The sequence below is a fragment of the Cydia fagiglandana genome, chromosome 20 (assembly GCF_963556715.1).
Source record: "Cydia fagiglandana chromosome 20, ilCydFagi1.1, whole genome shotgun sequence".
NCBI lineage: Eukaryota > Metazoa > Arthropoda > Insecta > Lepidoptera > Tortricidae > Cydia > Cydia fagiglandana.
The window spans coordinates 8,462,809-8,490,589 of NC_085951.1; the positions used below are offsets into that span (position 1 = coordinate 8,462,809).

General features: G+C 36.7%; 1 protein-coding gene across 1 annotated transcript; it reads right to left on the reverse strand.

Annotated features, from left to right (window-relative positions):
* Window positions 1–18: 18 nt before the first annotated feature.
* Window positions 19–27,781, reverse strand: LOC134674870 (uncharacterized). Its single transcript, XM_063533025.1, has 13 exons — window positions 27,551–27,781; window positions 22,679–22,832; window positions 21,584–21,704; window positions 21,121–21,255; window positions 20,269–20,482; window positions 19,700–19,842; window positions 18,805–18,842; window positions 12,783–12,973; window positions 12,172–12,325; window positions 11,666–11,786; window positions 10,419–10,553; window positions 5,995–6,208; window positions 19–205 (listed from the first exon to the last, which is right to left on the reverse strand). Exons 1-13 carry the CDS (start codon window positions 27,726–27,728, stop codon window positions 51–53), a joined length of 1,953 nt encoding a protein of 650 aa, XP_063389095.1. The 5' UTR covers window positions 27,729–27,781; the 3' UTR covers window positions 19–50.

The following is a 27,781-nucleotide window of genomic DNA, read 5'->3' on the forward strand; positions in this document are numbered from 1 at the left end:
TTTTCAAATACCCCGCTTCTCGCCGCCAGTTGAGCATCCACTTTGAACACTTAGTCAACGCTCAAAGTCCTAAAGGAACCTGACATGCCCATGTAGTCATCAATGGCGCCATCTTTTGGCTTTTTGGACAAGTCAACCGTCGCTTGTTGGGTCTCCTTCATGTATTCTATATGGTCGTTGGAACCGAGCTCCTTGAAGAAATTTTCTGTAAATGCAAATGTTTGTAATAAAGTAAACTAAAGTAAAGCAAAGTAACTAAAGTGGCCGATAAAACTAATATTTGGACGAAGTTTTGTGTGACTGATTAATAAAACAAAACAATATATTTACAAAATAAATGTGTGATACTTTTGATGTTTATTGAACCTTGACATACATGTAAAGACAGAAAAACATAAGAAGTTATTTTGCAAAATAAATACACACAGCCACACTCCTAACTGTACATCAGTGGACCTTGTTACAAAGGTCCACCGATGTACAGTTAACAGCGTGGGCGATGATAATAAACAATAATAAACAATAATAAACAATATTTATTTGGTAGCATACAATGTTTAGGTAATGGGCTAGTATCTCTTTTTAAGTATTGTAAATACTTGTATTAAGAGAATACCGCTCTTCCACTATAGGTAATTTACAGTTTGTTTTAATGCTATTACATTAGTTCGGTTAGGATAGAAATTTACAATTACTATTACAATTACAATTTAACATTAAACTTAAAATTACAATATCATGCAATATAAATATTAGACTAAAAACTAATGTTAGAAGAAAATTTTATACAAGCAATACCAGTTTATTTTCTGAACAGTAGTCCAGCGACTAGTGTACGAAATAGGTAGGTAACAATAATGATAAAACAATTTGATATAATTAAATTATTAATTAATATGAGAATGACTATGTGCACGCGCACTCGGGCGAGTGTGTGTGTGTGTGTGTGTGTGTGTGTGTGTGTGTGTGTGTGTGTGTGTGTGTGTGTGTGTATAAGTGTATGTATGAGTGATTGATTTGATATGATTAGATTAACTTTTAGATTAACTTTTAGATATTATATTCTCTATGTCATTATAAGTTTTACATTTTAACCATTTTAATACTTTATTTTTACACTCGAAATGGGATGAAGAATAAATATCTATATATTTATTTATGAAGTTATATAGGTAGGCAGATTGTGTAGTTTGTTGCCTCCTAGCAAATGCAGTTTTTACTGTCGGAACGATTAAAACATTACTATTCTTCCTGCGTGAGGTTTGTGGTTGAGGCTTATACTCGGTATTTTTATGAGTTTTTAGTATGAGCTGAAGTACATAGAGTTTTCGTACTGACAGTTGGTCACAGGTAATATAAAGGTCGCTAGTTGGGAATGTGTAGGGTTTAAACAACATAACTTTTAGGAGCGCTCTTTGAGCCCTTTCAAGCTCTAGGAACTTAGTTTTGGTAGCACCGCCCCAAACAGTAATGCAATAGGTGAGTACTGATTGCACAAGTGATACATAAATTTGACTCAGGAGTGTTTTAGTCGCTACATGTCTAAGGTTTTTAAAGGTCCAGATAAGTTTACGGGTTCTTGCCATAATACTTTCAGTGTGCGCATGCCAAGTCAAACGCTGATCAACCATAACACCTAGGTATTTTGTACTTTCTACTTTAGTTATGATTGGGCAGGAGCAAGTGGTTTGTGTAGGATTTTCGCAGGTGTGAATTCTGATCGAGAATTGAGTATCTGGCTGTGTACGATTATAATTTGAAAAGGTGATATAATTAGTCTTAGCTGTGTTTAAGGTGAGTAGGTTGTTGTGTAGCCATCTTGCAATTTTAGCTAGTCCCCTTTCTGCGTGTAGTCGAACCTCTTCCCATGTATTTCCCGAGAAAACGATGGCAGTGTCATCGGCATATGTAAATATATTTCCTGCTTCAACCTGCATGTCACACAGCTGATTTATATACACCAAGAAAAGGGTCGGCCCCAAAACACTTCCTTGTGGTACTCCGTATGTAACTAGGCGTTCATTACTGACGTGCTTCCCCAGTTTGACTGTTTGCTTACGGTTTGTAAGATAGCTGCTAAGTAGAGACAATGAAGTACCTCTTATACCTACCTTCTCTAACATGTTGATAAGGATGGGAATAGAGACAGTGTCAAACGCTTTTTTGAGATCTAGAAATACTGAAATACATTTTTTATTCTTATCTATTTTATCGACAATTAGTGCTGAAAGCGCCGTGACGGCATCTTCTGTAGAAAGTTTTTGTCTGAATCCAAATTGAGATTTTGATAAAATACTGAATTTATTAAAGAAATTTACGAGCCTATTGTTTATGAGCTTTTCTAAGATTTTAGATATACATGATAGTACTGATATAGGTCTATAATTTGACACGTCGTCTCTGCTCCCACCCTTATACACTGGAGTGACTACGGCCTGTTTCAGAATATCCGGGAACACCCCTTGATTAAAGCATATATTTGCCAGGCGAGATATAATTGGAACAACGATGTGGTGTGATAACTTCAAGAACTCTGTAGGTATATTATCCCATCCAGGTGCACTGTTTGATTTTAAGTGAGATAATATAACTAGTACCTCGCCTGGGTCTGTATCTAGAAGTACAAACGTGTTAGCATTTGAATTCGTATTCGCTATATCATACGGAGTATTAATATGATATCCATCTTCTGCCAAGATCCGTTCCGCTAGGGATTTTCCTATGTCAGAAAAGTACTGATTTATGGCGTTAACCGATTCAATAGGTGAATTTCTAATGTCTAGTAGTGCGCTATTTTGATTTTTGTCTATTTTACGATTTGTTATATTGTTAATTGTTTTCCAGAGAGCTTTAGGATTGCCTTTTGCCTTAGTTAATTGGTCTTTTTCATATTTATGTTTAAGTTTCTTGATTAAGCCGTTACAAAAATTACGGTATCTTTTATAGGTAATTTTTAGGATAGCATCATCTGGATTAGCTCGTACTCTTTTTTGCATGTTATTTCTGTTCCTTATGCAACGGAGAACTCCACTAGTGATCCAAGGCTTCAGAATGCGATTATGTTTTGAGACTGAGGTAGTGATGGTGCTTTCTGTCAGACATTTTCTGATAATATTTACAAATGTTTCAGTTAGCAAGTTAGGGTCATTAATGTGATATAATCCTGAAAGGTTTTCTTTAGATAAGAGAGATAGTGCTTTACAAAAATCGGTTTTCGTTTTAGTTTTATTATACGGTTTTGGAATTTTTAAATTACTTAGTTTTAGTAATATCATCGCATGGTCTGTTATAGTAGTATCAAGTACCAAGATTTCAGCCTTCGTAGTGTTACCCTGGAGTTTTAGCATGAAGTGATCAAGGCAAGTTTTTTGTCTTGTGGGCAACAAGTGGCCAGGTAACAGCCCCTGAGCAGCCAACATATTCAAGTAATTAAGTCTATTTGTTTGTTCAAAAGGCTGTTCATTAAGTTTGTTTATAATATTAATATTAATGTCGCCGGTTAGGATTATTCTTTTATTTGAGCGAATAGATTCCAAGTGTTTACTTAGTGATAAAATGAACTGGTCAGCGTTAGTATTAGAAGGAGATCTATAGATTCCCAGTATAATGCCATCTAAAGTTGTTATTTCCAGACATGAGGCATGTGTAAGCAATACTTCGCGGACCCTGACATTATGTGTTTTCTTGATGTAGGCAACTACTCCGTCATTTTGGTTGAGGTGGCTAGTGGTAGCAAAGTGAGTATAATTATCTATCGAAGGAATTGGCTTATTAGGATGTAGTCGACATTCACTTAGTATAATCACGTCAACGTCAAAAGTGAACTGTTTCAGTACAACTAAGAGATTATCAATGTTACAATAAACGCTTCTTATGTTTTGACAAATTATCGTAAAGTCTGATGGGTGGATACATATTTTATGAGTAATGTTCTCAGTTTCGCACTCAGCAGAATAAGCAATGTCTAGGTTATCTATTAAATTTAGGGTCGCCAATGTATCATTTGTCATTTTGAAATTTGATTATATATAGGTGGGGTATTTCGCAGGGTTTTATGTGTAACTTTAAAGCAAACAGTTGTGGTGGGGGGGCAAGCATGATACCAATTGTTATCGGTTTAAAAATTATAAACATAAGGTATATTCTTCTTCTTCAGAAGCATCGCTTCTTCTAGGTATAAACCTAGCGTTATCCCGGTCTTTGCCAGGGCCCACTTTCCTACTAGGTATAGCTATAGCTTTTGCTATAGGTATATTATAATATATGTATGTATATGTAATAACATGTCTGTTCTTGATGTTTTTTGTATTTTTAGTCAGTAGATAAAACGTGACTACAGGAAGCTGAACTTTGATACTTATATTAAAATTAACATTTTTGTATATGAAACAATAGTAGAAACGTTTACCTATTAAGTATAGGTACTTAAAAATCACTTAACGTTAATATTTTGCAAGAAAGGCCACGAAGGTTAAATATCGTAGGCACTAATAGACAACATACTTAGTTGCAAAAATATAAAAAAAGTTTGCTGACGTTACAAGTTCGACCTTTAACTAACAACCTATGCGGGTCATAGATTTGACGTCATTTCAAATGGGTTTTTTTCGCCGATCCCATCATAAAAATGCAATAAACGAATAAAAAAACTATTATTAAATTAGGTAAGGTAAACGTACTAGTGTTCGACATGCTAATGCCCAATAGATGACACCTTGCTGTCACCTCTATTGACAATGACTTAAGTTTCAAGATGACATGTACTGGGACCACGTCGAGCACCAGTACGTTTACCTTTTTATGGTCAGAAATAAATATTTTTTTAGGTGCTAAGTAAAGCAGATCTGCATAAAAGTTTTACATACCGGGTGTGGCCTGTAACACGAGCAAATAATTAAAACATAGATTGTACTCCTCAAACGGTGACACTTTTGTTCAACAACTTTAAAACATTATGAAGTATTTAGACTATATTTTTCATACAAAATAAATATTATCTTCAATGGACGCCATCACCACGCCATATCATTGTGATTGACGTTGCTTGTCAAGCCTTAAACATAACAAAATACGCAATACATCGCGTCTTTGAATAACTTTTAAAGTGTATTAAAAATCAAACTACAAGTTATTTTTAAAAGTCGCTGAACAAATGTTGATCAGTATGAGGAATACAGCATACAGTTAAATTTTTTGCTCATGTTACAGGCCACACCCATTATAACTCAAAAACTAGTTGGGACTGATCGTTAAGAAAAATCTAGTATGTCTGTGAGTGGAACAGCGATAACCGACAGCTCGGCTACGGGTACAACAGTGGCGTTAAAAACTACTAAAAACTACTGAAAAACTACCCTACCGTGAAAAACTAAGTAGGCACCGCTGGCGCTTATTGTTTCCCACCTCCAGACTGAGCATAGTCCCGCTACCCCCTCTGCCACGCATACGGTAATTTTACTCCATGTTCGAGTCGAAAGTGTCTTTGTGTGACGTCCGTGTCTTTGAACGGACCAATCACGGCACGGGACTTCGCTCACCTCGTCCCGCGCACCCCCGCATTTTTGGCATCATCGGTTGCATGAAATAATTGCTCTAAACTCGGTCTAGAGAATTCCTAGTCTATGACCTGACAACATGTTCCGCCAAATTCCATTTAAGCTTAGTAATGACGTCACCCACGTCTCGCATCTCAGTGTGACTCACACAATTATGTACATAATATAATAATAAGGGAACCTCGCCATAATTTTGTTCAGAACAGGGACGGAAAAACGGAATGTTTTTCATACAAATGAACCAACGGTATTCAATTTCGGTATCTTGGTTGTCTATTTATGTATATTTTTGCACTTAATTTAGCTAATTTGCTCAATCATTATCCTTACCTAAATACTATTCTATAATATCAAAGAAATAATGTGAAAGCTATTAGATATTTTGATTTTTAGTTATACCGGTAACGATCCCTGGTTTAAAATGGAACGTTACACTTACCCATCATTACATCAAAAGGTTCGGCATCACCGCCGTATTCTGCCGGCAACATTTTTTTAGGAATGAAGTCATACAGGGTATCCAAGCTTCGATGAACGTGCAGCCTGTCTGCGAGTTTCTTGCTCACCACTTGCTTAGCGAGCGAAACTATTGCATCTGATACCTTCGATTTCGTTATTAGATGAACACCCTGAATACGCATCCCAAATCCTCCCTGAAAAAAAAAAAACAATTAAACATACATACGCGATTCTATCTGACTATTAAAATAGCGATGTGACAGACAAATTTTGCCTTGTCTCGCCTAGATATCTAGGGAGAACTAGTAGTTTACGCTATAGACACGAAATTGGGAATTATTATAAACAAGGCCAACCCAGTACTGAAAGTGTTTGCTTAATAGGACTGCTGATGAAAATGATTACAGTACCTATAAACATTTTTGTGATTTTAGCTATTATTAGGTATTGAAAAAGGTTATCTTATATCATATGAATACACACAATACACCTTATACCGGGTGTTGCCCGTAACACGAGCAAATAATTAAATCATATATTATACTCCTCAAACCATAAAACTTTTGTTCAACAACTTTTAAAAATTATGAATCCTTTAGACTTCTTCTTTTTCATACAAAATAAATATTGCCTTCAATGTACGCTGACATCAGTGTGTTTGACGTTGCTTGTCACGCTTTAAACATGACAAAATTTGCAATACATTGCGTCTTAGAATAAACTTAAGAGCGCTCTTACAAGAAAAGTCGAAATAATGCAAAATTGATGATACTAGTCGACGAAATTCAGGACTTTGTGCTCATTATTAGAAACAATGAGTACTTGTTCCAGTAAAAGCGTCTTCTTATCTTTTTAAATATCGTTGTAAATATTAGAAAAAGGACTTATTAAATTAGTAATGAATTTTTTTCTGATGGTCGTTTCCGAAAAACCGCGTGAAGCACTGAACGGCAAGCTCTTATTTGGAAATGTTCAGAAGTTTACTCTGCTAAACCTGGCTATTTTGTATTACTAATACCCTGTACTTTAGGCATATCAAACGATATTTTTCCTACATACCTTTGAGAAAGAGAAAATCAAAGTAAAACGAACTCAATTTTCTCTCCGAAACAAGTGTCAATTTCTACGAAAATCTACTTAATATCGAAGTCATTTTCATACTCAAGCAATCTGCAACGTTTGCTTATACTGTTGGTATACATTAGTGTTTATGAAATTCTACTATAATTTTTTGGCATTTTTTTGAAAACTACTCTATATTACCGATGACGCGCGCTCGCCAGCTCAGTGCCGCGGCAGAGCTTGTACAGGCAGGACGTGTGTCGGTCGGCTCCGCACATTTTCAACGGCGACGACGAGGTTTTTTATCATTGTGTGCGGCGGGCGCCGTGTAAAACGCTATACTGTGTGCGTGTAAACCGCAACGAGAGACTTTGATCCTAGCACTGTTTTTATAGTATTATAATTTATAATGGTACAGTTTAATAAACTACCGGACAGGATTAAAAATATTTGAAACGACCTGACATTCTATATGTATTTATTTGACTCAAGATAGTACTCAGGGTCTGATGATGGAGCCGGAAGGTGGTCACCGGTACCAATCAACCATGCAACTAAACCACTTTGTGTTTAGGCTCGTTTTATTCATCTCAACAAGATCTTTGACACAAGATAGTACTCAGGGTCTGATGATGGAGCCGGAAGGTGGTCACCGGTACCAATCAACCATGCAACTAAACCACTTCGTGTTTGGGCACGTTTGATTCGGCTCAACAAGATCTTTGACTTAAGATAGTACTCAGGGTCTGATGATGGAGCCGGAAGGTGGTCACCAGTACCAGTCAACCATGCAACTAAACCACTTCGTGCTTGGGCTCGTTTGATTCGTCTCAACAAGATCTTTGACACAAGATAGTACTCAGGGTCTGATGATGGAGCCGGAAGGTGGTCACCGGTACTAATCAACCATGCAACTAAACCATTTCGTGTTTGGGCTCGTTTGATTCGTCTCAACAAGATCTTTGACACAAGATAGTACTCAGGGTCTGATGATGGAGCTGGAAGGTGGTCACCGGTACCAATCAACCATGCAACTAAACCACTTCGTGTTTAGGCTCGTTTTATTCGTCTCAACAAGATCTTTGACACAAGATAGTACTCAGGGTCTGATGATGGAGCCGGAAGGTGGTCACCGGTACCAATCAACCATGCAACTAAACCACTTCGTGTTTGGGCTCGTTTGATTCGTCTCAACAAGATCTTTGACACAAGATAGTACTCAGGGTCTGATGATGGAGCCGGAAGGTGGTCACCGGTACCAATCAACCATGCAACTAAACCACTTCGTGTTTAGGCTCGTTTTATTCGTCTTAACAAGATCTTTGACACAAAATAGTACTCAGGGTCTGATGATGGAGCCGAAAGGTGGTCACCGGTACCAATCAACCATGCAACTAAACCACTTCGTGTTTGGGCTCGTTTGATTCGGCTCAACAAGATCTTTGACTTAAGATAGTACTCAGGGTCTGATGATGGAGCCGGAAGGTGGTCACCAGTACCAATCAACCATGCAACTAAACCACTTCGTGTTTAGGCTCGTTTTATTCGTCTCAACAAGATCTTTGACACAAGATAGTACTCAGGGTCTGATGATGGAGCCGGAATGTGGTCACCGGTACTAAGCAACCATGCAACTAAACCATTTCGTGTTTGGGCTCGTTTGATTCATCTCAACAAGATCTTTGACACAAGATAGTACTCAGGGTCTGATGATGGAGCTGGACTGTGGCCACGGGTACCAGTCTACCATGTAACTGAACCACTTCGTGTTTGGGCTCGTTTGATTCGTCGCAACAAGATCTTTGACACAAGATACTACTCAGGGTCTGATGATGGAGCTCGAAGGTCGCGACGGGTACCAGTTTATCACATAACTGAACCACTTCTTGTTTTGGCTTCGTGTTTGGTTTATCACCTAGTGTCAAAGATCTTGTTGAGACGAATCAAACGAGCCTAAACACGAAGTGGTTTAGTTGCATGGTTGATTGGTACCGGTGACCACCTTCCAGCTCCATCATCAGACTCTGAGTATCACCTAGTGTCAAAGATCTTGTTGAGACTAATCAAACGAGCCTAAACATGAAGTGGTTTAGTTGCATGGTTGATTGGTACCGGTGACCACCTTCCGGCTCCTTCATCAGACTCTGAGTATCACCTAGTGTCAAAGATCTTGTTGAGACTAGTCAAACGAGCCTAAACATGAAGTGGTTTAGTTGCATGGTTGATTGGTACCGGTAACCAACTTCCAGCTCCATCATCAGACTCTGAGTATCACCTATATAGTGTCAAAGATCTTGTTGAGATGAATAAAACGAGCCTAAACACGATGTGGTTTAGTTGTATGGTTGATTGGTAATGGTGACCACCTTCCAGCTCCATCATCAGACCCTGAGTACTGTCTTGTGTCAAAGATCTTGTTGAGACGAATCAAACGAGCCCAAACACGAAGTGGTTTAGTTACATGATAGACTGGTACCCGTGGCCACCTTCCAGCTCCATCATCAGACCCTGTGTATCTTCAGTTTCTTGTAACTTGTTTCTTGTAAATAAGCGAGTACCTATAATTTCTTTCGAGTAATATACGTTCATAAGTACGAGTATGGGGCTATTCATAAATTACGTCGTTTCAAATGGGAGGAGGGGGGGAGGGGGTCTGGACATCGGATGATGGTAGCATGACGTAGGAGGAAACAGAGTCATCCGAAGCATGATTTTTGGATGATTTGAGGGATGGGGGGGTCATGCTTCGCGAAGGATCAAGAATGTTTAATCCATCATGGTAGTGCGAGTGTGGTAGAAGGGATCGGAATACTGAGCTCGCACGGCCTGCCGCAGCGCGTAAAATACCTAAACTCGCTCAACCCCGAAATGTAATAGCACTCTTAAAAGAGTAATAAAAACAAAACACAAGTTATTTTTAAAAGTTGCTGAACAAATGTTGGTCAGTTTGAGGAGTACAGTCTACTGTTTAATTTATTGCTCCTGTTACAGGAAACACCCGGTATGTACCTCTTTCGTGGGTGACGAAATTGTTTTCGCTTTAAAGTGGCCCACTGATTAACAGTCCGCCGGACAGAATCAGCCTGTCAGGTAGAACAAAATTTTGACAATTCCGAACAACTGACAGGCCGATACCGTCCGGCGGACTGTTAAGGATGACTCACGTTAGACCGGGCAGTGTCCGACCCGGATCTTCCGACGCATCGTTTTCTATGGAAAGCATCACGTGATCGCCTGTCATGTCATAGAAAAGTAAGCACCGGCAGCTCCGGCCCGGACACGGCCCGGTCTAACGTGAGTCATCCTTTAATCAGTGGGCCTCTTAATATTAAATATACTTACCATGTATAAATGCACCATCTGCTGAAGTTGTGAAGGGCTTAGAATTGCGAGCAAATCTAATAGATTAACATCTCGGTAATCTAGCATAATAACAAATCCATTTGGATAATCGTACTTTTTCATGTACTCACACAGCTGAAAATAAATTTAAAACATTAATAATAATAACAAAACTAGGGTACATCGCCAATTACTAGCCACCCCCCAATTACTGGCCACTTAATTTGATTTCTATTTATAGGTGAACAAAGTTCATTTTAGTATATAAGGTACGAAAATCCAATTATTAGCCAGTTTTCAATTACTGGCCACCTATTCCAAAAATGAATTCTATTTACAGATAAATAAAACTCATTTTCAGTATAAGGAAAATGGCCAGTAACTGAAATTTATCCACAACCCACTCGTTCAATAACTGGCCGCCTCTTACAAAAATGAGTTCTATTCACCTATACACAGAATTCATTTTAGTATAGGTGGCCAGTAATTGAAAACTGGCTAATAATTGGCGATGTACCCTATATGGCAAACCAATTTTCAGTAAACAAAAAAGGCGCGATAGTCATTATTTTTACGGGGGTTCTTTTAGCGCCTGCATTTTTTAAATTAGCCGCTTTTTCTTAATGACAAAATCGGCTTGCCACACTATCAGAAACTAAATTGATAGTGATAATACTCAATGAATTAAAAAAATTATATTTATAATATACATGGTGGCTATAAAATAGCTACATTCACGTTGACAGGGAGGTTTTGGGATTATACCTACGGAGCCACTTTTACTATGGGACCAACTCCAAAATCGCGGAATAAAAATTCACCCTCCCATACAAAATGGACCGGCCAAAATGTAACAGCCAAATTTTTTTTCGTGATTTCGGGGTTGGTGGTTGATTTTTTAGCCACCGTGTATATAAATAATCTAGAACGCTAGAACACTAGAACGCGTTCTAGTGTTCATAAGAAAGTAGCTCAATTTGAGCAGCAGCGTCTGGAAGACCTAGATGCTAAGCGTCATATTCGTAAGACGCGACCTAAGCCCTCCTACACATACACCCGCAACTCGACTGGACAACTCCATTGCGCATCGTGTGACCGCATCTTCAAGACAAAGTTTGGTTTTGCGAGCCACATAAGGGCATTTCATAATCCGGATAAGAATTGTTGATGGAGTCGCCATTGCCGGATACGGCAAGGAAGAGGAAGATATAAATACAATATTAAAGGAAAAAAGTCCAAAAACTTACAATGATTGAGTACTTGATATATTCTTTGATAAGGTCGGCACCCAATGGTACGTTGCTGTTTATTTTAAACAAGTTTACTCTGGCATACTCGGGTGTCACGTCCGGCAGTGCTATGCTATTACTGAAACATTTAAATATTTCTAATAATAATATACTTATTATTTCTCTTTATTTATTTATCTTTTTAAGGGGCCCACTGATTAACAGTCCGCCGGACGGTATCGGCCTGTCAGTTGTTCGGAACTGTCAAAATTTTGTTCTTGCTGACAGGCCGCTACCGTCCGGCGTACTGTTAAACAGTGGGCCCCTTTAGGCTAGGTCATATTTTATAATATGAATATGAAAGTAAAATATGAAAACACTTATAAAACAATACAAAAAATAATTATAATCATAGACACATTATAAAAACCTAACCTATTCATTATTATTAGTTATACATAAATACTCATAAATATGATGTTAACGAAATAAAGTCTGTTAATAAAATATGATTTTCAACTCACAATACTTTAAAATATTCTCTAAAGGAATTGATGTCAACCGCGGTGAAGTACTGAGGCCAAATCGTTCTAAACGTGCATAACTTGTCGAAGCATGATTTGGCGCGCTCCACAGACCCTTTGTTGAGAATTAGAAGCCTTTCCAAGTATTCGTCAGCTGCAAAAAAATGGAACTTGTATACATTTGCTCTTGAAGCGTTTTGGTAATTTAAAACTGCGAACTTCGCTGTTCGCGTTAGGCCCGCTGACATCCCCTGGTTAAGATGCCATATTTAATGTGAAAACCATTAACCAAGAGATATGGGGAATCAATAACCGCTGAACTAATTTAGATGAAATCTACGTGTACATCTTTGATTTAATTAATATACAGTGTGTTTTCTGTAACTGGAGCAATAAATTAAACTGTAGGCTGTACTCCTCAAACTGACCAACATTTGTTCAGCAACATGTGAAAATAACTCATGTTTTGATTTTTATTACACCCGGATTCATGATTTTTAAAAGTTGCTGAACAAATGTTGGACAGTTTGAGGAGTACAGCCTTTAGTTTAATTTATTGCTCCTGTTACAGGAAGCATCCTGTCGATAGGGAAAAATAAATAGGTACTTACGATAATCCTTCTTGTTGAAATAGTCCTGTTTTTGCAACCAATCTTTCAGTAACTGTATGGCTTCCTTTATCCTTTCAGGTTTTTCCAAATTAAACAATTTCCTAACTTCATATAATTGGTCGGGCTTCACTTTGAAAAAGCCACGTACCGGCAACTCCTCAATAACGGTTACGCCCATGATGAAAAATATTCTGTATAATTATTTATTTCAGAATATTTGTCTATTTTATTCAATAATCAATCGCCGACTGACTAATGAAGGGCGTGTTTTGAAGTATTTAACAAATTAACGTGTGTAAGGACGAGTTTATTTAAACCTGTCTTGGATAGTGTTGCTAGAAGACTAGTCTTGATGACTTTCAAACTCTAAGTCGCGAGCGTCGAAGGTTAGAGCACATAATTATAAGGGTTCAGGACATTAACATCTTGACCCCTGAGGCTCTTAACCCTCGGCGTACCAAGTGGAAAGAAACTATTGTGGATGAATTTATTAGTGTTGAGCAATAATTTTGCATTTATTTATTATATCTTAGTATCAATAAAATAATATTTTTGATAGTAAAATAGTATAGTACTTTTCAATCTTTAATCAAAATTGAAAATGAGGTCTGTAATACCCCACCTGATACAGTCAGCAGCAGAAGTTGCTAAGCGGGCCAGGTGTTCAAAATGATCTTGACGCGACTTTATTGTTAAGAGAATAAGAGCGTGTCAAGGTAATTTTGAACACCTCGCCCGTTTAGCATCTTCTGCTGCTGACTCTACGCCGAGGGTTAAGTTCGTAGTTAGTCCTGAAGACTCTTTGTACCGAACTCAAGCTTTAGGGCCCCCCCACATCTGGCGTCTTTCGAGCGTCGGCGTCTACAATTCTATGGCCGACGTCGACGCAACGTCGACGCAGCGTCGACGCAACTGCGCAGCGACGTCATTTTCCATAGCGCTGGACTGACGCCGACAGACGCCGACGCTCGAAAGACGCCAGATGTGGGGGGGCCCTTAAAAACCCAGGTCTTGAACGCTCACGCCACCTGAGGGTTAGAGCAAATTAAGGGCCCGATTCGGATTATGAAATAGACATCTATTAGACATCTTTTAGACATCACCAAGATACGATAACGATATGTTTAAGATCTAACTTGTCAAATTTGACATTTGCGCGATTCTGGAGATACTCTTGAACGATTTCCACAGGATATGACTTAGAGATCTAATTCACATCTAATAGATATCTTATTCTATCTAACGTAAAAGTGACATTGGTTGCCCGAATTGCGCTGCAAAAGAGAACTAGTTGATATCTAAACTATAGCGTATCTAGAATGGATCTAGTACGTGTCGTCTCTTGTGAATATCTTGAAGTTCGAATACGGCAGTAAGAGCATTTTTGTCACATTATTAGCTTTCAGCTTAAAAACAGTGAGCAAAATTACGACATAGCACTGGAACTCTAAGATTCCATGATTGACTTATTTAACTAGCCCTCGCTTATTTACACTACCAACATGGCTCAATACATCCATGCATTAGGGCCCCCCCACATCTGGCGTCTTTCGAGCGTCGGCGTCTACAATTCTATGGCCGACGTCGACGCAACGTCGACGCAACGTCGACGCAACGTCGACGCAACGTCGACGCAACGTCGACGCAACTGCGCAGCGACGTCATTTTCCATAGTGCTGGACCGATGCCGACAGACGCCGACGCTCGAAAGACGCCAGATGTGGGGGGCCCTTAATGGTAGTGGACAAATCGTGACTATTATGAAAAAAAAATATTCTTATCTTGTTCTGTCAATCAAAAGAAAAATGTGATGATTATACAGTCTGTGGCCAGTAATACGAGCAAAAAATTTAACTGTAGGCTGTACTCCTCTTACTGACCAACATATGTTCAGCAACTTTTAAAAATAACTCGTGGTTTGTTTTTTAATAGGTTTAAAGTTTATTCTAAGACTCAATGTATTGCGAATTTTGTTATGTTTAAGGCGTGACAAGCAACGTCAATCACAATGATATGGCGTGGCGATGGCGTCCATTGAAGATAATATTTATTTTGTATAAAAAATAGGGACTCTAAATACATCATAATTTTTAAAAGTTGTTGAACAAAAGTGTCATCGTTTGAGGAGTACAATCTATGTTTTAATTATTTGCCCGTGTTACAGGCCACACCCGGTATATGGGATGTATACAGAGCAATTGCGTTTTAACTTTGAGTAGCAGTGCGATGTACGAGATTCTTTCAAAGTAGTGACGAAATGTATTAATTATTTAGTTAGAGTCATTGTTTCTGAAGTCACGTAGACGTGACAGTACAAGTTTGACGGTGCATGACATGTAATGCCATGGACTGTAAAAGTGTTAAACGGAGGGAGTTTGGAACTCCGTGATACTGATACTGAGATTCCAGTATTCTTGAGATCATGGGATCTCGGGACTCTATAGTTCTATGATTCTGGGACTGTGGAATTCCAGGATTCTTACTTTTTACTTTTAGGCCGTATTCGAACTTCAAGATATTCCCAAGAGACGACACGTACTAGATCCATTCTAGATACGTTATAGTTTAGATATCAACTAGTTCTCTTTTGCAGCGCAATTCGAATATGGCAGTATGTGTTTGCAAGTTAGTGTACAAACTGTCAGTTCAAAGTGTGGACATCTTTCACGTGTAAAACTTAGATATATTACGATATTTATACCATCGTATATCATCGTTTTATGTGATTTAGTATGTAGGTGTGAATTTTCAGAAACATTGGCAATTTTGTAACAAGTAATTGCGAAATTGTAATTATAGATATCTTCCAGTGCCTTACAGCTGATTTAGACGGCATGCGAGTTTCAATACATTGCGGTTTTTGATTGGTGAGTTGAATTGGACGTAACCAACAGTCCGCAATGTAACTAAAATCGTATGCAAGCTTGCGCGCCGTCTAATGGTAACATTCCATTTCTAACCGCAGCTGCACTACCGGTACTGAACGCGTCGCTGTCATTGTCAATTTCCATAGTAAAATCAACAGTAATGCAGCTGTCGTTGGAAATGGACTGTCACCTTTAATCAGCTCTTATAGATACCTCCGATGACCAGAGGGCTGGCAGTTACCTCGGCCGGGAAATAAGGGTTCGATTCGGATTTTGAAATAGACATATATTAGATATCTTTTAGACATCACCAAGATACGATAACGATATGTTTAAGATCTAACCTGTCAAAGACATTTGCGCGATTCTGGAGATACTTTTGAACGATTTCCACAGGATATCGGCTCGATTTGGGAAATGAATTAGATCTTTACTAGACCTCAACAAGTTACGATATGGATAATTTAAAGATATTTGTAAGATAGATATGTCAAATATGACGATTCTGGAGGTCCTCTTGAACGATTTCGACTAGTTATGACTTAGATATCCAAGTCACATCTAGTCGATATCTAATGTAAATCTAGTTGATCTCTATATCGTCTCTAGATCTTGTGATTATCTCGTTTCCCGAATACGCGTGTATGACTTAGAGATCCAATTCACATCTAATATACATATCTTACTCTATCTAACGTAAAAGTGACATTGGTTGCCTGAATCACGCTGCAAAAGAGAACTAGCTGATATCTAAACTATAACGTATCTAGAATGGATCTAGTACGTGTCGTCTCTTGTGAATATCTTGAAGTTCGAATACGGCAGTAAGCCTGGCCATCCAAAGTGGTAACGCTGCCAGCCTCCTGGGCACCACAGCGCAAAAAGACCTGGACAGCTTTTTAGGGTTCCGTCGTCAAATAGGCACCCTTATAGTTTTGCCATATCCGACTGACCGTCTCTCGTTTACAAATATAAAAGCTTCAGCATGTTGAATACTCAAGATGTGATCACAATGCGATAGAGATAAAAACCGGGCAAGTGCGAGTCGGACTCGCGCGCGAAGGGTTCCGTACCATAAAGCAAAAAAAAAAACGAAAAAAAATGCAAAAAGAAAACGGTCACCCATCCAAGTACTGACCACGCCCGACGTTGCTTAACTTTGGTCAAAAATCACGTTTGCTGTATGGGAGCCCCACTTAAATCTTTATTTTATTCTGTTTTTAGTATTTGTTGTTATAGCGGCAACAGAAATACATCATCTGTGAAAATTTCAACTGTCTAGCTATCACGGTTCGTGAGATACAGCCTGGTGACAGACAGACGGACAGACGGACGGACGGACAGCGAAGTCTTAGTAATAGGGTCCCGTTTTACCCTTTGGGTACGGAACCCTAAAAACGAAAAACCGTACAACATAAATAAAACTCAATACAAATATATTTTAAATTGTATTTAACCAAAATCAACAATCCAACCACATTTAATCATTAGCCTTTTCAGATCCATCTAAATACAATTGCCGGTTTTATTAGAAATAATTAATTAATTATGTATAATATGTCGATTTTACACAATCATGTCACTAAACAACAATTTAATAAAAACAAACTAGATTTCCTTCCTTGACTAGTCTTCGATTTTCAGGTCTGAAAGGATAAATCTGCCAATAGTTGTATCTTGTAAAGCCCAAAAAACATAATTTTCTTTTTTTTAATTTGAAGCTTGTTCTAATAATATGGATTATTTCGTTTGTTTGAGAATGCAATCAATCATAAATGCTATTTTATTTGGTTTATGAAAAGTTTTATAGCTAGACCAAGACAAATCTGCCACGATTTTGATAGCACACGCAGTGCAAGTGTTGTTTTAAACGTCAAACTTCTATGAAATTAAGACATAGGTATAAATAACACTATACTTGCATTGCGTATGCTACATGGTATAATAATATAGTCCGCCTGGTACTCTCTTCCCATCTTTTCGTACACAAGCCAAGCCTACGTCATCATGCGACAGCGCTATATGATAATATGCGATAGCGCTATATATAACGGCCATGTTATTGTGACGTAGGCTTGTGTTACTCTGGGAAGAGAAGACCATGTTTTATTAGACTATGGTATGCTACGAGTATCAAAATAATGCAAAATTTTCTTGCTCTAACTCTAATTAGATTGAATCTGGAGTGTACATTGTAATAATGTTATTATTTGTAATGCATATTGAGCCTTACGAGGATAAACATAAATACATAACAAATAAATAAATATCAGGGGACATCTTACACAGATCAACCTGAACCAAATCTGCTATAGTCGCACCAATAAAAGTCTGCAGCGGATTTGATAGCCCACGCAGAGTAAGTGTTATGTATACGTCATAATTTCATAGAAGTTTGACGTTTAGAATGACACTTGCACTGCGTGGGCTATCAAAATCGCTGCAGACTTTTTACGGTCTGACTTTAGGCGACGGACGATATAACATACTTAAGTACATAACTTATATACATATAAAACACCCATAACTCGGGAACATATATATTTGTGTTCATCACACAAATAAATGCCCTTACCGGGATTCGAACTCAGGACTATCGGCTTCACAGGCAAATCCACTACCCACTAGGCCAAACACCGGTCGTCAAAACATATATTATGTATTTAAAATGTAGATAGGTATACAAAATTTGTATAATTATGTTTATGTGCGCTTTAAATTTCAAAGGGACAATAAAGGGCAGTTAACTTCATGTATCACAAAATTCACAATCATACACAATTGCTCTAACATCAGCGTAAAATTCTTAGTGAAATAAATTTACATAAACAATACAACAGCTGAATAATATATCTAAATGTAGGTACATTTTGCAAGAATGAGTATGTACATTATGAGGAGAATATTATTAGCTGATTAGTATTATTTATTTTTAGATTTAGGTTTCAAGATTTGTAGGTTAGTTACTTAATGCTTTTATTTGTTAACGTTTAATAAAATTGTCAGTTAGTTGACATAATATATTCTCAATGTGTTGTTTTTACAGTCATCGATAAATACATAATTTTTAAAATCGTATAAATAATTCTTGGGAAATTTTCGAGGGTCATAAGTCATTCCACGAGAATGTCCCTTACGAAATATTATTCTAATACTTCTGAAAATGCTGAAAAAGCGGTATACCGGGTGTGGCCTGTAACACGAGCAAATAATTTAAACATAGATTATACTCCTCAAACGGTGACACTTTTGTTCAACAACTTTTAAAAATTATGAAGTATTTATACTCCCTATTTTTCATACAAAATAAATATTATCTTCAATGGACGCCATCGCCACGCCATATTATTGTGATTGACGTTGCTTGTCACGCCTTAAACATAACAAAATTCGCAATACATTGCGTCTTAAAATAACCTTTAAAGTGTATTAAAAATCAAACCACAAGTTATTTTTAAAAGTCGCTGAACAAATGTTGATCAGTATGAGGAGTACAGCTTACAGTTAAATTTTTTGCTCATAATACAGACCACACCCGGTATGTTCTGATAATATTTTATGACTTAGCTAATAAATTGGCAGTATATTCTCGCTTTAAGGATGACTCACGTTAGACCGGGCTGTGTCGGGGCCGGAGCTTACGGCGCATCGTTTTCTATGGAAAGCGTCACATGATCGCCTGTCATGTCATAGAAAAGCAAGCGCCGAAAGCTCCGGCCCGGCCACGGCCCGGTCTAACGTGAGTCATCCTTTAGGCATTTGATTGAGATCGCTGTCATACAAGGCAAAAGCATTTCATAAGTCACATTCTCGTGGAATGGTCCCATCCCATATCTTTGACTTATTTACATAACTTTTTGCACTATTTGCTGTTCTTGCGAGCCTTGGATTTTCGTTCACCACCACTCTTTTGTTTTGTTCCTTCCTCTTCTTCGGACCAATGACGGAGTTTGATTCAATCAACCCTGTCTCTCTCGACACAGGTATCTCTATATTTAAAAGGAGACTGTAAAACTGTTTGGTTTACTGATTTTTTTTATATTAATCAACGGTCAAACTTCTAAAAGACCCAGTCATTGCCATTTCATCAATGGTGCTATCTTTTGGCTTTTTCTTTAAGTCAACAGTTGCGCTCTGAATTTCCTTCATATATTCTATGTGCTCCTTCTTACTAAGTTCTTGAAGGAAGTCCTCTGAAAAATGGAAAAATGTATGATGAGTTTGAAAAATAACTTAGAAAGCTAATTTAAATATCGGGTGGAAAATAATGGGGGAATTTTTGCAAATGGGGAATTGTTTAGTGGGGAGTGATAAGCGTTTTCACCAACTTCACCAAGTACAAAAACTACTTTTCATAGTATGATGTTTAAAACTATGTAAGTATAGACAACATTTTGCTGGTCGTTGCGATTATAAATCAATTATTCTGGACTATACGTGAAAAAGGTGTATTTTTTACTACCGTCTGTAGGTACTTTTTTTCAAGAGACTACTCATTGAGAACATATTTTTTATGGGTTTTTAACGCAATAAGAGCGAGTCACATATTTTTGCTGCTAGTTAAAAATATTGCAGGACTGTACATGAATGCAAGCAAGAGCCAAAAGTCTCAAACTTACCCATCATTTCACTCAAAGGCACCGCATCACCGCCATAATCAACCGGCAAGATCTTCTTAGGAATGAAGTCATATAGGCTCTCATGGTTTCTGTGTACGTGAATCCGGCTGCCGATTTTCTTGCTCATCACTTGTTTTAACAGCGAAATCAGAGCATCGGATACCTTTGAGGTTGTTATCAGGTGGATACCTCGAATACGCATGCCGAATCCTTCCTGTAATTAAATATGGATTTCAATAAAAAAATAGTATCGTAATATATTATCGTACAAAAACCATTTGCTCAACCCTTATAACATTAACATGTTTAAGTCATACTGAACAACTTTCACTTTACTTTGCTATGGGAGTTTAAAGTCATTTATGTATACTGTATGTAATATGGAGTATAAATAAGTAAGTACTTATTATGGAACAGTCTTTAACAGATCAGATAGCTCTAAACTAAGCAATGGGTAACTCGGAGAGAATGGGTAATGTGATAGATAGCCAACACTTTTGTATTAGGTATTTTTCAATTATCATACAAGAATATTTATGATTGTTTATATTGTAATTGTAAGCTGTTCTATTGTAATTTCAATTATATATTTTCTAATGTATTCGAATTTTAAAATTGTTGTCATTCATGTTTACGTGAATTGGAATAATTTATTAACATGTCAATTTAAATTTATTGTAATTTTGTAATCAATTTATATTATGTAATGGACAGTGTATGATTAATACGAAATATAAATCAATCTATCTATATTGTGAAACACTAAAGCAGGTAGGAGTAAGAATGTATGGACGCCCTGCTACTGGGTAAAGAACTACGAGTGTGTAATGTTGACGACTAGAATTTACTTACCATATACAAATTGACCATTTGCTGTATTTGGGCGGGACTGAGGATAGCAAGCAAATCCAACAGGTTTACGTCCTGGTAATCCAATACAACTATAAATCCGCTGGGGTAATCGTGAACTTTGCAATATTCACATACCTAAAACAGGTAAACAGAAAATTTAATTAATTAATTACAGTATAAATATATATTTAAAGTTTGAAATTACCGGCATCTGTTTTCTTATTCAAAAACTAACTAAGCAAAAATTTGGTGTAAAATGAGCGATAAATATATTTCGGAGACTCCACCTCACATCCTGAACACATCATAGAGAGAGAGAGCATACTGTTTGTTTGAAAGCAGTGTATGTAACTGAATATATTTCATTTAAGAAAGTGGCTGAATATGCCAGATACTGTATTGTTGCCCAATATTCGTGGAATCTCCATAAAATATCGTTAAAAACTTAGAAGGAAATACTTACAATGATTGAAAACTTGATGTAAGTCAAGACTATGTCAGCCTGCAATGGTACGTTGCTATTTATTTTAAATATATTTACTCTGGAGTAGTCCTCTGTTACTTCTGGCAGTACTAAGCTATTACTGAAAAGACAAAAAAAAACATCAGTTAAATGTGCAGTTAAACCTACAGATGCAATGCTGTCATTTCGCAGATTTCATTCATTTCATGCATTTAATTAACATTAAAATACATACCGGGTGTGGCCTGTAACATGAGCAAATAATTAAAACATAGATTGTACTCCTCAAACGGGGACACTTTTGTTCAACAACTCTTAAAAATTATGAAGTATTAAGACTCCCTATTTTTCATACAAAATAAATATTATCTTCAATGGACGCCATTGCCACGCCATGTCATTGTGATTGTCGTTGCTTGCCTTAAACATAAAGAAATTTGCAATACATTGCGTCTTAGAATAAACTTTAAAGTGTATTAAAAATCAAACCACAAGTTATTTTTAAAACACGCTGAACAAATGTTGCTCAGTATGAAGAGTACAGCCTACAGTTAAATTTATTGCTCATATTACAGGCCACACCCGGTATATTATTTATACATGTATACCGGTTCTTGCTAAATTCAAAATTCTCTAGCGTAAGTATTGAACCACCAATTTTGCAAGGACCCTAAATTGCGCACATTCGCGGAGCGTGATGGTACCAACTGCCATATTCGAACTTCAAGATATTCACAAGAGACGACACGTACTAGATCCATTCTAGATACGTTATAGTTTAGATATCAACTAGTTCTCTTTTGCAGCGCAATTCGGGCAACCAATGTCACTTTAGGTTAGATAGAGTAAGATATCTATTAGCTGTGAATTGGATCTCTAAGTCATATCCAGTGGAAATCGTTCAAAAGTATCTCCAGAATCGCGCAAATGTCAAATTTGACAGGTTAGATCTTAAACATATCGTTATCGTATCTTGGTGATGTCTAAAAGATATCTAATAGATGTCTATTTCAAAATCTTAATCGGGCCCTATGTATGTATTCCGAGCAAAGCTCGGTCTCCCAGATATCATTATTTATACTTGCATGTACTTACAATATTTTGAAATTTTCTTTGAAGGAGTTGATATCGATGGCTGTGAAGAACTGGGGCCAGATTGTCCTATATGTGCATAGCTTGTCAATTCGTGACTTAGCATGCTCCACGGAACCTTTGGAAGTTATTAAAAGTAACTCTAAATAGGCATCACCTGTAAAAAAAAGGAAGGCTTAGAACCTAAGAATGGAGTAAGTATTTGAAACTAGTTGATATTAGTCTCAAGTTTTGTAAAGTATACTCTTCTTAATGCCCAATGAGCCAGCGTGGGCCAGTCTGGGGAAGCATTTATGCGTTATAGGAAGCAAGTAGTATTGCTATCTCATTCTACCGCATGGCTGCGTCCCTTGGACTGGCCGGCGCTGGCCCATTGTGTACAGGGGCCTTTACTTCATAAAATACGCCTGATGCATAAAATCTCATCTAGTTAGATTATTTTTTTCAAGACTGCCATTTCGACAGTAAAATGTATGACCTAAAAAACCAATATCGTCTTACACTAAAATTACCTAATGTAGTTATTATATAATAAAATATTATATAAAAATAAAATAATAATACCAAAAAATACTTAATGATTGCAAAATAATTTCGGGCCTGTTTCTACTGACAATTAGTTTGCTACACCATAATTCTTAGAATATTAAAAAAATCGTTTATATACCAACGTATTCTAGAAGTTCGGCTTAAAAAACTGATCGGTTATTAAGAAAAATCGCAATTCCGGTTTTTAAAGGGGCATTGGAACCATTGACGTCAGAAAACTAGTCTCTAGATTATGAATGTTTTAGTAGTTTCATTAACATTTTAAGTTAATATATTCTGTGCTACGTCAGCGTCGCATGGCAGATATCAAGACTTTATTCATCTTATACGAAGTTACATGTCTTTGGTTAAACGCAAAATACATCTCCGAACAACTCACAGGCCGATATCGTCCGGCGGACTGGTAAACAGTGGGCTCCTTTAAATTGGTAAAAAAATGGATAATTTTGGTATCTGAGAATAAACAAATTTGTATTTGTATAGGTACTTATTTACCTATAATCTAGAGATTTGAAGAATAATAGATTATTCTTCAAATTGAACTTGTCGCTACTTTATCACGAGACATTAAAACGTGTCGAAATTATCATCAGTCTAGCCGGTTATACTAACTTGTTTTGATTTTTCGAGTTTTATAATGTGAGGCCTTGACTATTAGTTTCAAGTTCGCAAGTTACCGGATACAGTTGCGAAATGTTAGTGAGGGTTACTGAAATGTCGATATTTGAAAATTAATACATGCTATTGTATAATTACATTGTAGTCTTGGTTGCACGTTACATTATAAAGGATGACTCACGTTAGACCGGGTCGTGTCCGGGCCGGAGCTTCCGGCGCTTACTTTTCTATGACATGACAGGCGATCACGTGATGCTTTTCATAGAAAACGATGCGCCGGAAGCTCCGTCCCGGACACGGCACGGTCTAACGTGAGTCATCCTTAACTCTTCTTCTTCCTCGCGTTATCCCGGCATTTTGCCACGGCTTCATGGGTTTTCCTTCACCGAAAAGCGACTAGTAAATATCAAATGATATTTCGTACATAAGTTCCGAAAAACTCATTGGTACGAGCCGGGGTTTGAACCCGCGACCTCCGGATTGCAAGTCGCACCCTCTTACCGCTAGGCCACCAGCGCTTCACGTTACGTTATAACTACTTAACTAAATAAAATTCTAAGAAATATTGTAAAGTAGGTACGTAATTAATAACGAAAAAAATCAAGTTTCTAAACAGATATGTTTGTGAGACACTTTAGTTTAAAAAGTTAAATTAATTAATACTAATTCGAATTTAGCAAATGGGGTGATTTCTTTCGTTTTTATTCTATTTTAATTTCATTTTGCTATCTGATTTAGGTACTTATTAGTAGAAGTTAATTTTTAAGTATGTGAACGATCAACTGCCGTATTCGAACTTCAAGATATTCACAAGAGACGTACTAGATCCATTCTAGATACGTTATAGTTTAGATATCAACTAGTTCTCTTTTGCAGCGCAATTCAGGCAACCAATGTCACTTTTACGTTAGATAGAGTAAGATATCTATTAGATGTGAATTGGATCTCTAAGTCATATCCTGTGGAAATCGTTCAAGAGTATCTCCAGAATCGCGCAAATGTCAAATTTGACAGATTAGATCTTAAACATATCGTTATCGTATCTTGTTGATGTCTAAAAGATATCTAATAGATGTCTATTTGAAAATCCGAATCGGGCCCCAAGTTACAAAGATATAGCTAATTAAATGTAACGGGTCTCTATTGTTTCACATAAAGTTTCAAAGTCATAATGTATTGTTTGTCCGCATTTTCGTTATTAATAATTTGGTTTTTCTCAGAAACGCGTAACTTTTCTGGGAATGTAGCCTCATAGACACCCTTCCACGCAGGGAACGTAGCTTGGCGTCGGTGCGAATAAAAAAATCGCCATGTATTTTTAAGCTATTTTTCAGGAGACAAAAATAACTGTTTATTTTCCAGTTTGTAATATATTTGTTGCATCTGTATTTTTTTTCTGATAGATCAATGATTTTTACATGATACTCATGAAGAAAATAAACAGATTTATATGTAATTTTTTACAATATTATTATTTTAACCAAATTTTGCTACATAGCGACTTAAATTTGGTTCATTAAAATCGTCATGTGTGAAGTTTGTACACATAGTGATTTGTTGCCAAAGTAACATAGCACGAGAGATGATACATAGCGGATTTTAGGGTCTATGTCGGGTAATCCATTCTACAATAAATCGCCATGTGCAACATTATCGCCATCACCCTCGACTGAAAACAAGGCATTTAATATCGTTATGTGCTAAAAAATCGAATAGCTATTTTTTTTGTTTCTATTCTGTTATTTTTTTGGACAAATGTTGTTCTGTGTTCATATAGCGGAATTTTTATTTTCAAAACTAATAAAGATATAACAAAAATATTTATGTGGGTCGAGGGGAAATTTAAAAAGGAATTCATATATGCCAAAATTGAAAAATCGTAAAAAAACACATAGCGATTTTTTTATTCGCACCGACGTTGGGGATCTTTCAGTGAGTATTTGTACTTAATTTTGTTAGATTTTGGTTATTTAGTTTACATTTAATTTCAATTTTGTATTTAGAATTTTATATCTATCACACATTGATAATATATTATATCAATAGCTCATTGAGTATTATTAGGTCCAGCAACATAATAACTATTATACTTCGTATTCAAAAGGTATTTAAATATATAATACAGTACATAGCGACCCCCTTTTTTAAATATCTATCGTTAAATTTAAATAATTACAATTATTTCGCAGTGGTGCTAGTGAGCACGTTGCTGGGCCCTTAAGAAGATAGAAGTGATAATGGCCCATTATGTGATAAACTGGCTTTTCACCACACCAGCTCGGAAAGGCTTACTTTGCACTTCAAGAAGTGATAGCAAAGTTGCATTTTATTCACATGTGAGGCAAAGTAATCAAATGCAAATTTTGAGTTGTTTTCTTATGTTGGCTAGTAGAATTGACGTTTAAATGATGATTATGGATGATAAATATTTAATAACATTCATTTGGATTTGATTTGGTTTGATTTTGTATGATATTTTACATTTTAATACAGTGAAACCTGGATAAGTGAGATCTCAAGGGGCGAGCAAATTTGTCTCACTTAAAGAGGTTTTCCACTTACCCAGGCTCCCAGTTAGCCAGGTACTAATAAATTTCTGTCTCATTTACAGAGGGTTCCATTAACAGAGGTGAGAATAGCGTATATTTCAGTTATAAAGGTGGTTAATAGGGTATTTAGTAATTATCTTTAAAAATAAATAAGGTAAAATAATCCTTGTCCCTAAATATTTTTTTAGTCTGTTTAAATATTTCTTTGAATTAATTTTGAATGATTCTCCAAGGGATAGATATTTCAAAATTAAATTAAATTTGATATGGACTTCGATGCGTATAAGAAATTTAATAAATGAAAATTTATTTTTTCGTGTTACTTATCAAAATTTCAGCTTTCGTTTCGATAGTTTTAACTACTTACATAAATTAACTAAATCAAACTTGAAGTTGTTTAGACACAATTAGGCAAATGCGGAATTTGTGGATTGACTAAGAGTTAGTAAGAATACGGAAATTGTTCAATGAAGTCCAAGTTAGAGAGGTCATAGATTGACGTTATCTCAGATACAGAAGTCAATTCCCTATAAAATTCCAAAAAACAATTAGGAAAATGTAATCTTATAAATATAGTCTTAGTAAAAGAGGTAAAATACACTCTCTGTCTCAGTTATAGAGGTAAATGTGACTATAAAATCACAATAACGAATCCCAGTTATAGAGGTTCGTTTTTTCTCAGTAACAGAGGTAATTCAGTGCTAAAGTGTCGGGACCGCACCATGAGTCCCAGCTATAGAGGTTTCTCACTTATCCAGGTCCCACTTAACCAGGTTTTACTGTATTTGCCTCGGGTTGGTGTGGTGAAAAATTTTGTGTTTCACTCGGAGGCAAATTTTGTTTAACCCTCCTTTGAAACCCTCGCAACGCTTAAGATTCCATTTTTCGAACCACTCGCTACGCTCGTGGTTCAATTTTGGAATCTTTCGCTTGCTCGGGTATCAATATTAGCACGAGCGGTTAAACAACAACTTTGCCCCCTTGTAAAACAAATAACTATTGTCACGTTTTGTTTAACCAATTATAATTCATAAACTTTCAATCTTCGTTATTCGGAGATTTCATCAATTAAAATAGAAATAGGCCGAAGTCTACTTTTATCCTCATGATAACGTACACATATTTGGACTAATAAATTTAAAATCGATGATCCACTTACTAAAATCTTTCTTATTGAAATGATCCTGCTTTTCCAGCCATTCTCTCAGCAACTCTATCGCTTCCTTTACTCTTCCAGGTTTTTCCAAGTTGAACAGTTTCCGCACTTGAAACAGTTGGTCATGTCTAAATTTCAAGAAGCCCGTCTTCGGTAATTCCTCAATCACCGTCACACCCATGGTGGTAAAATACAGTTGATCCGATTTCGAAAGCTCCTATCGCTAAACGTACC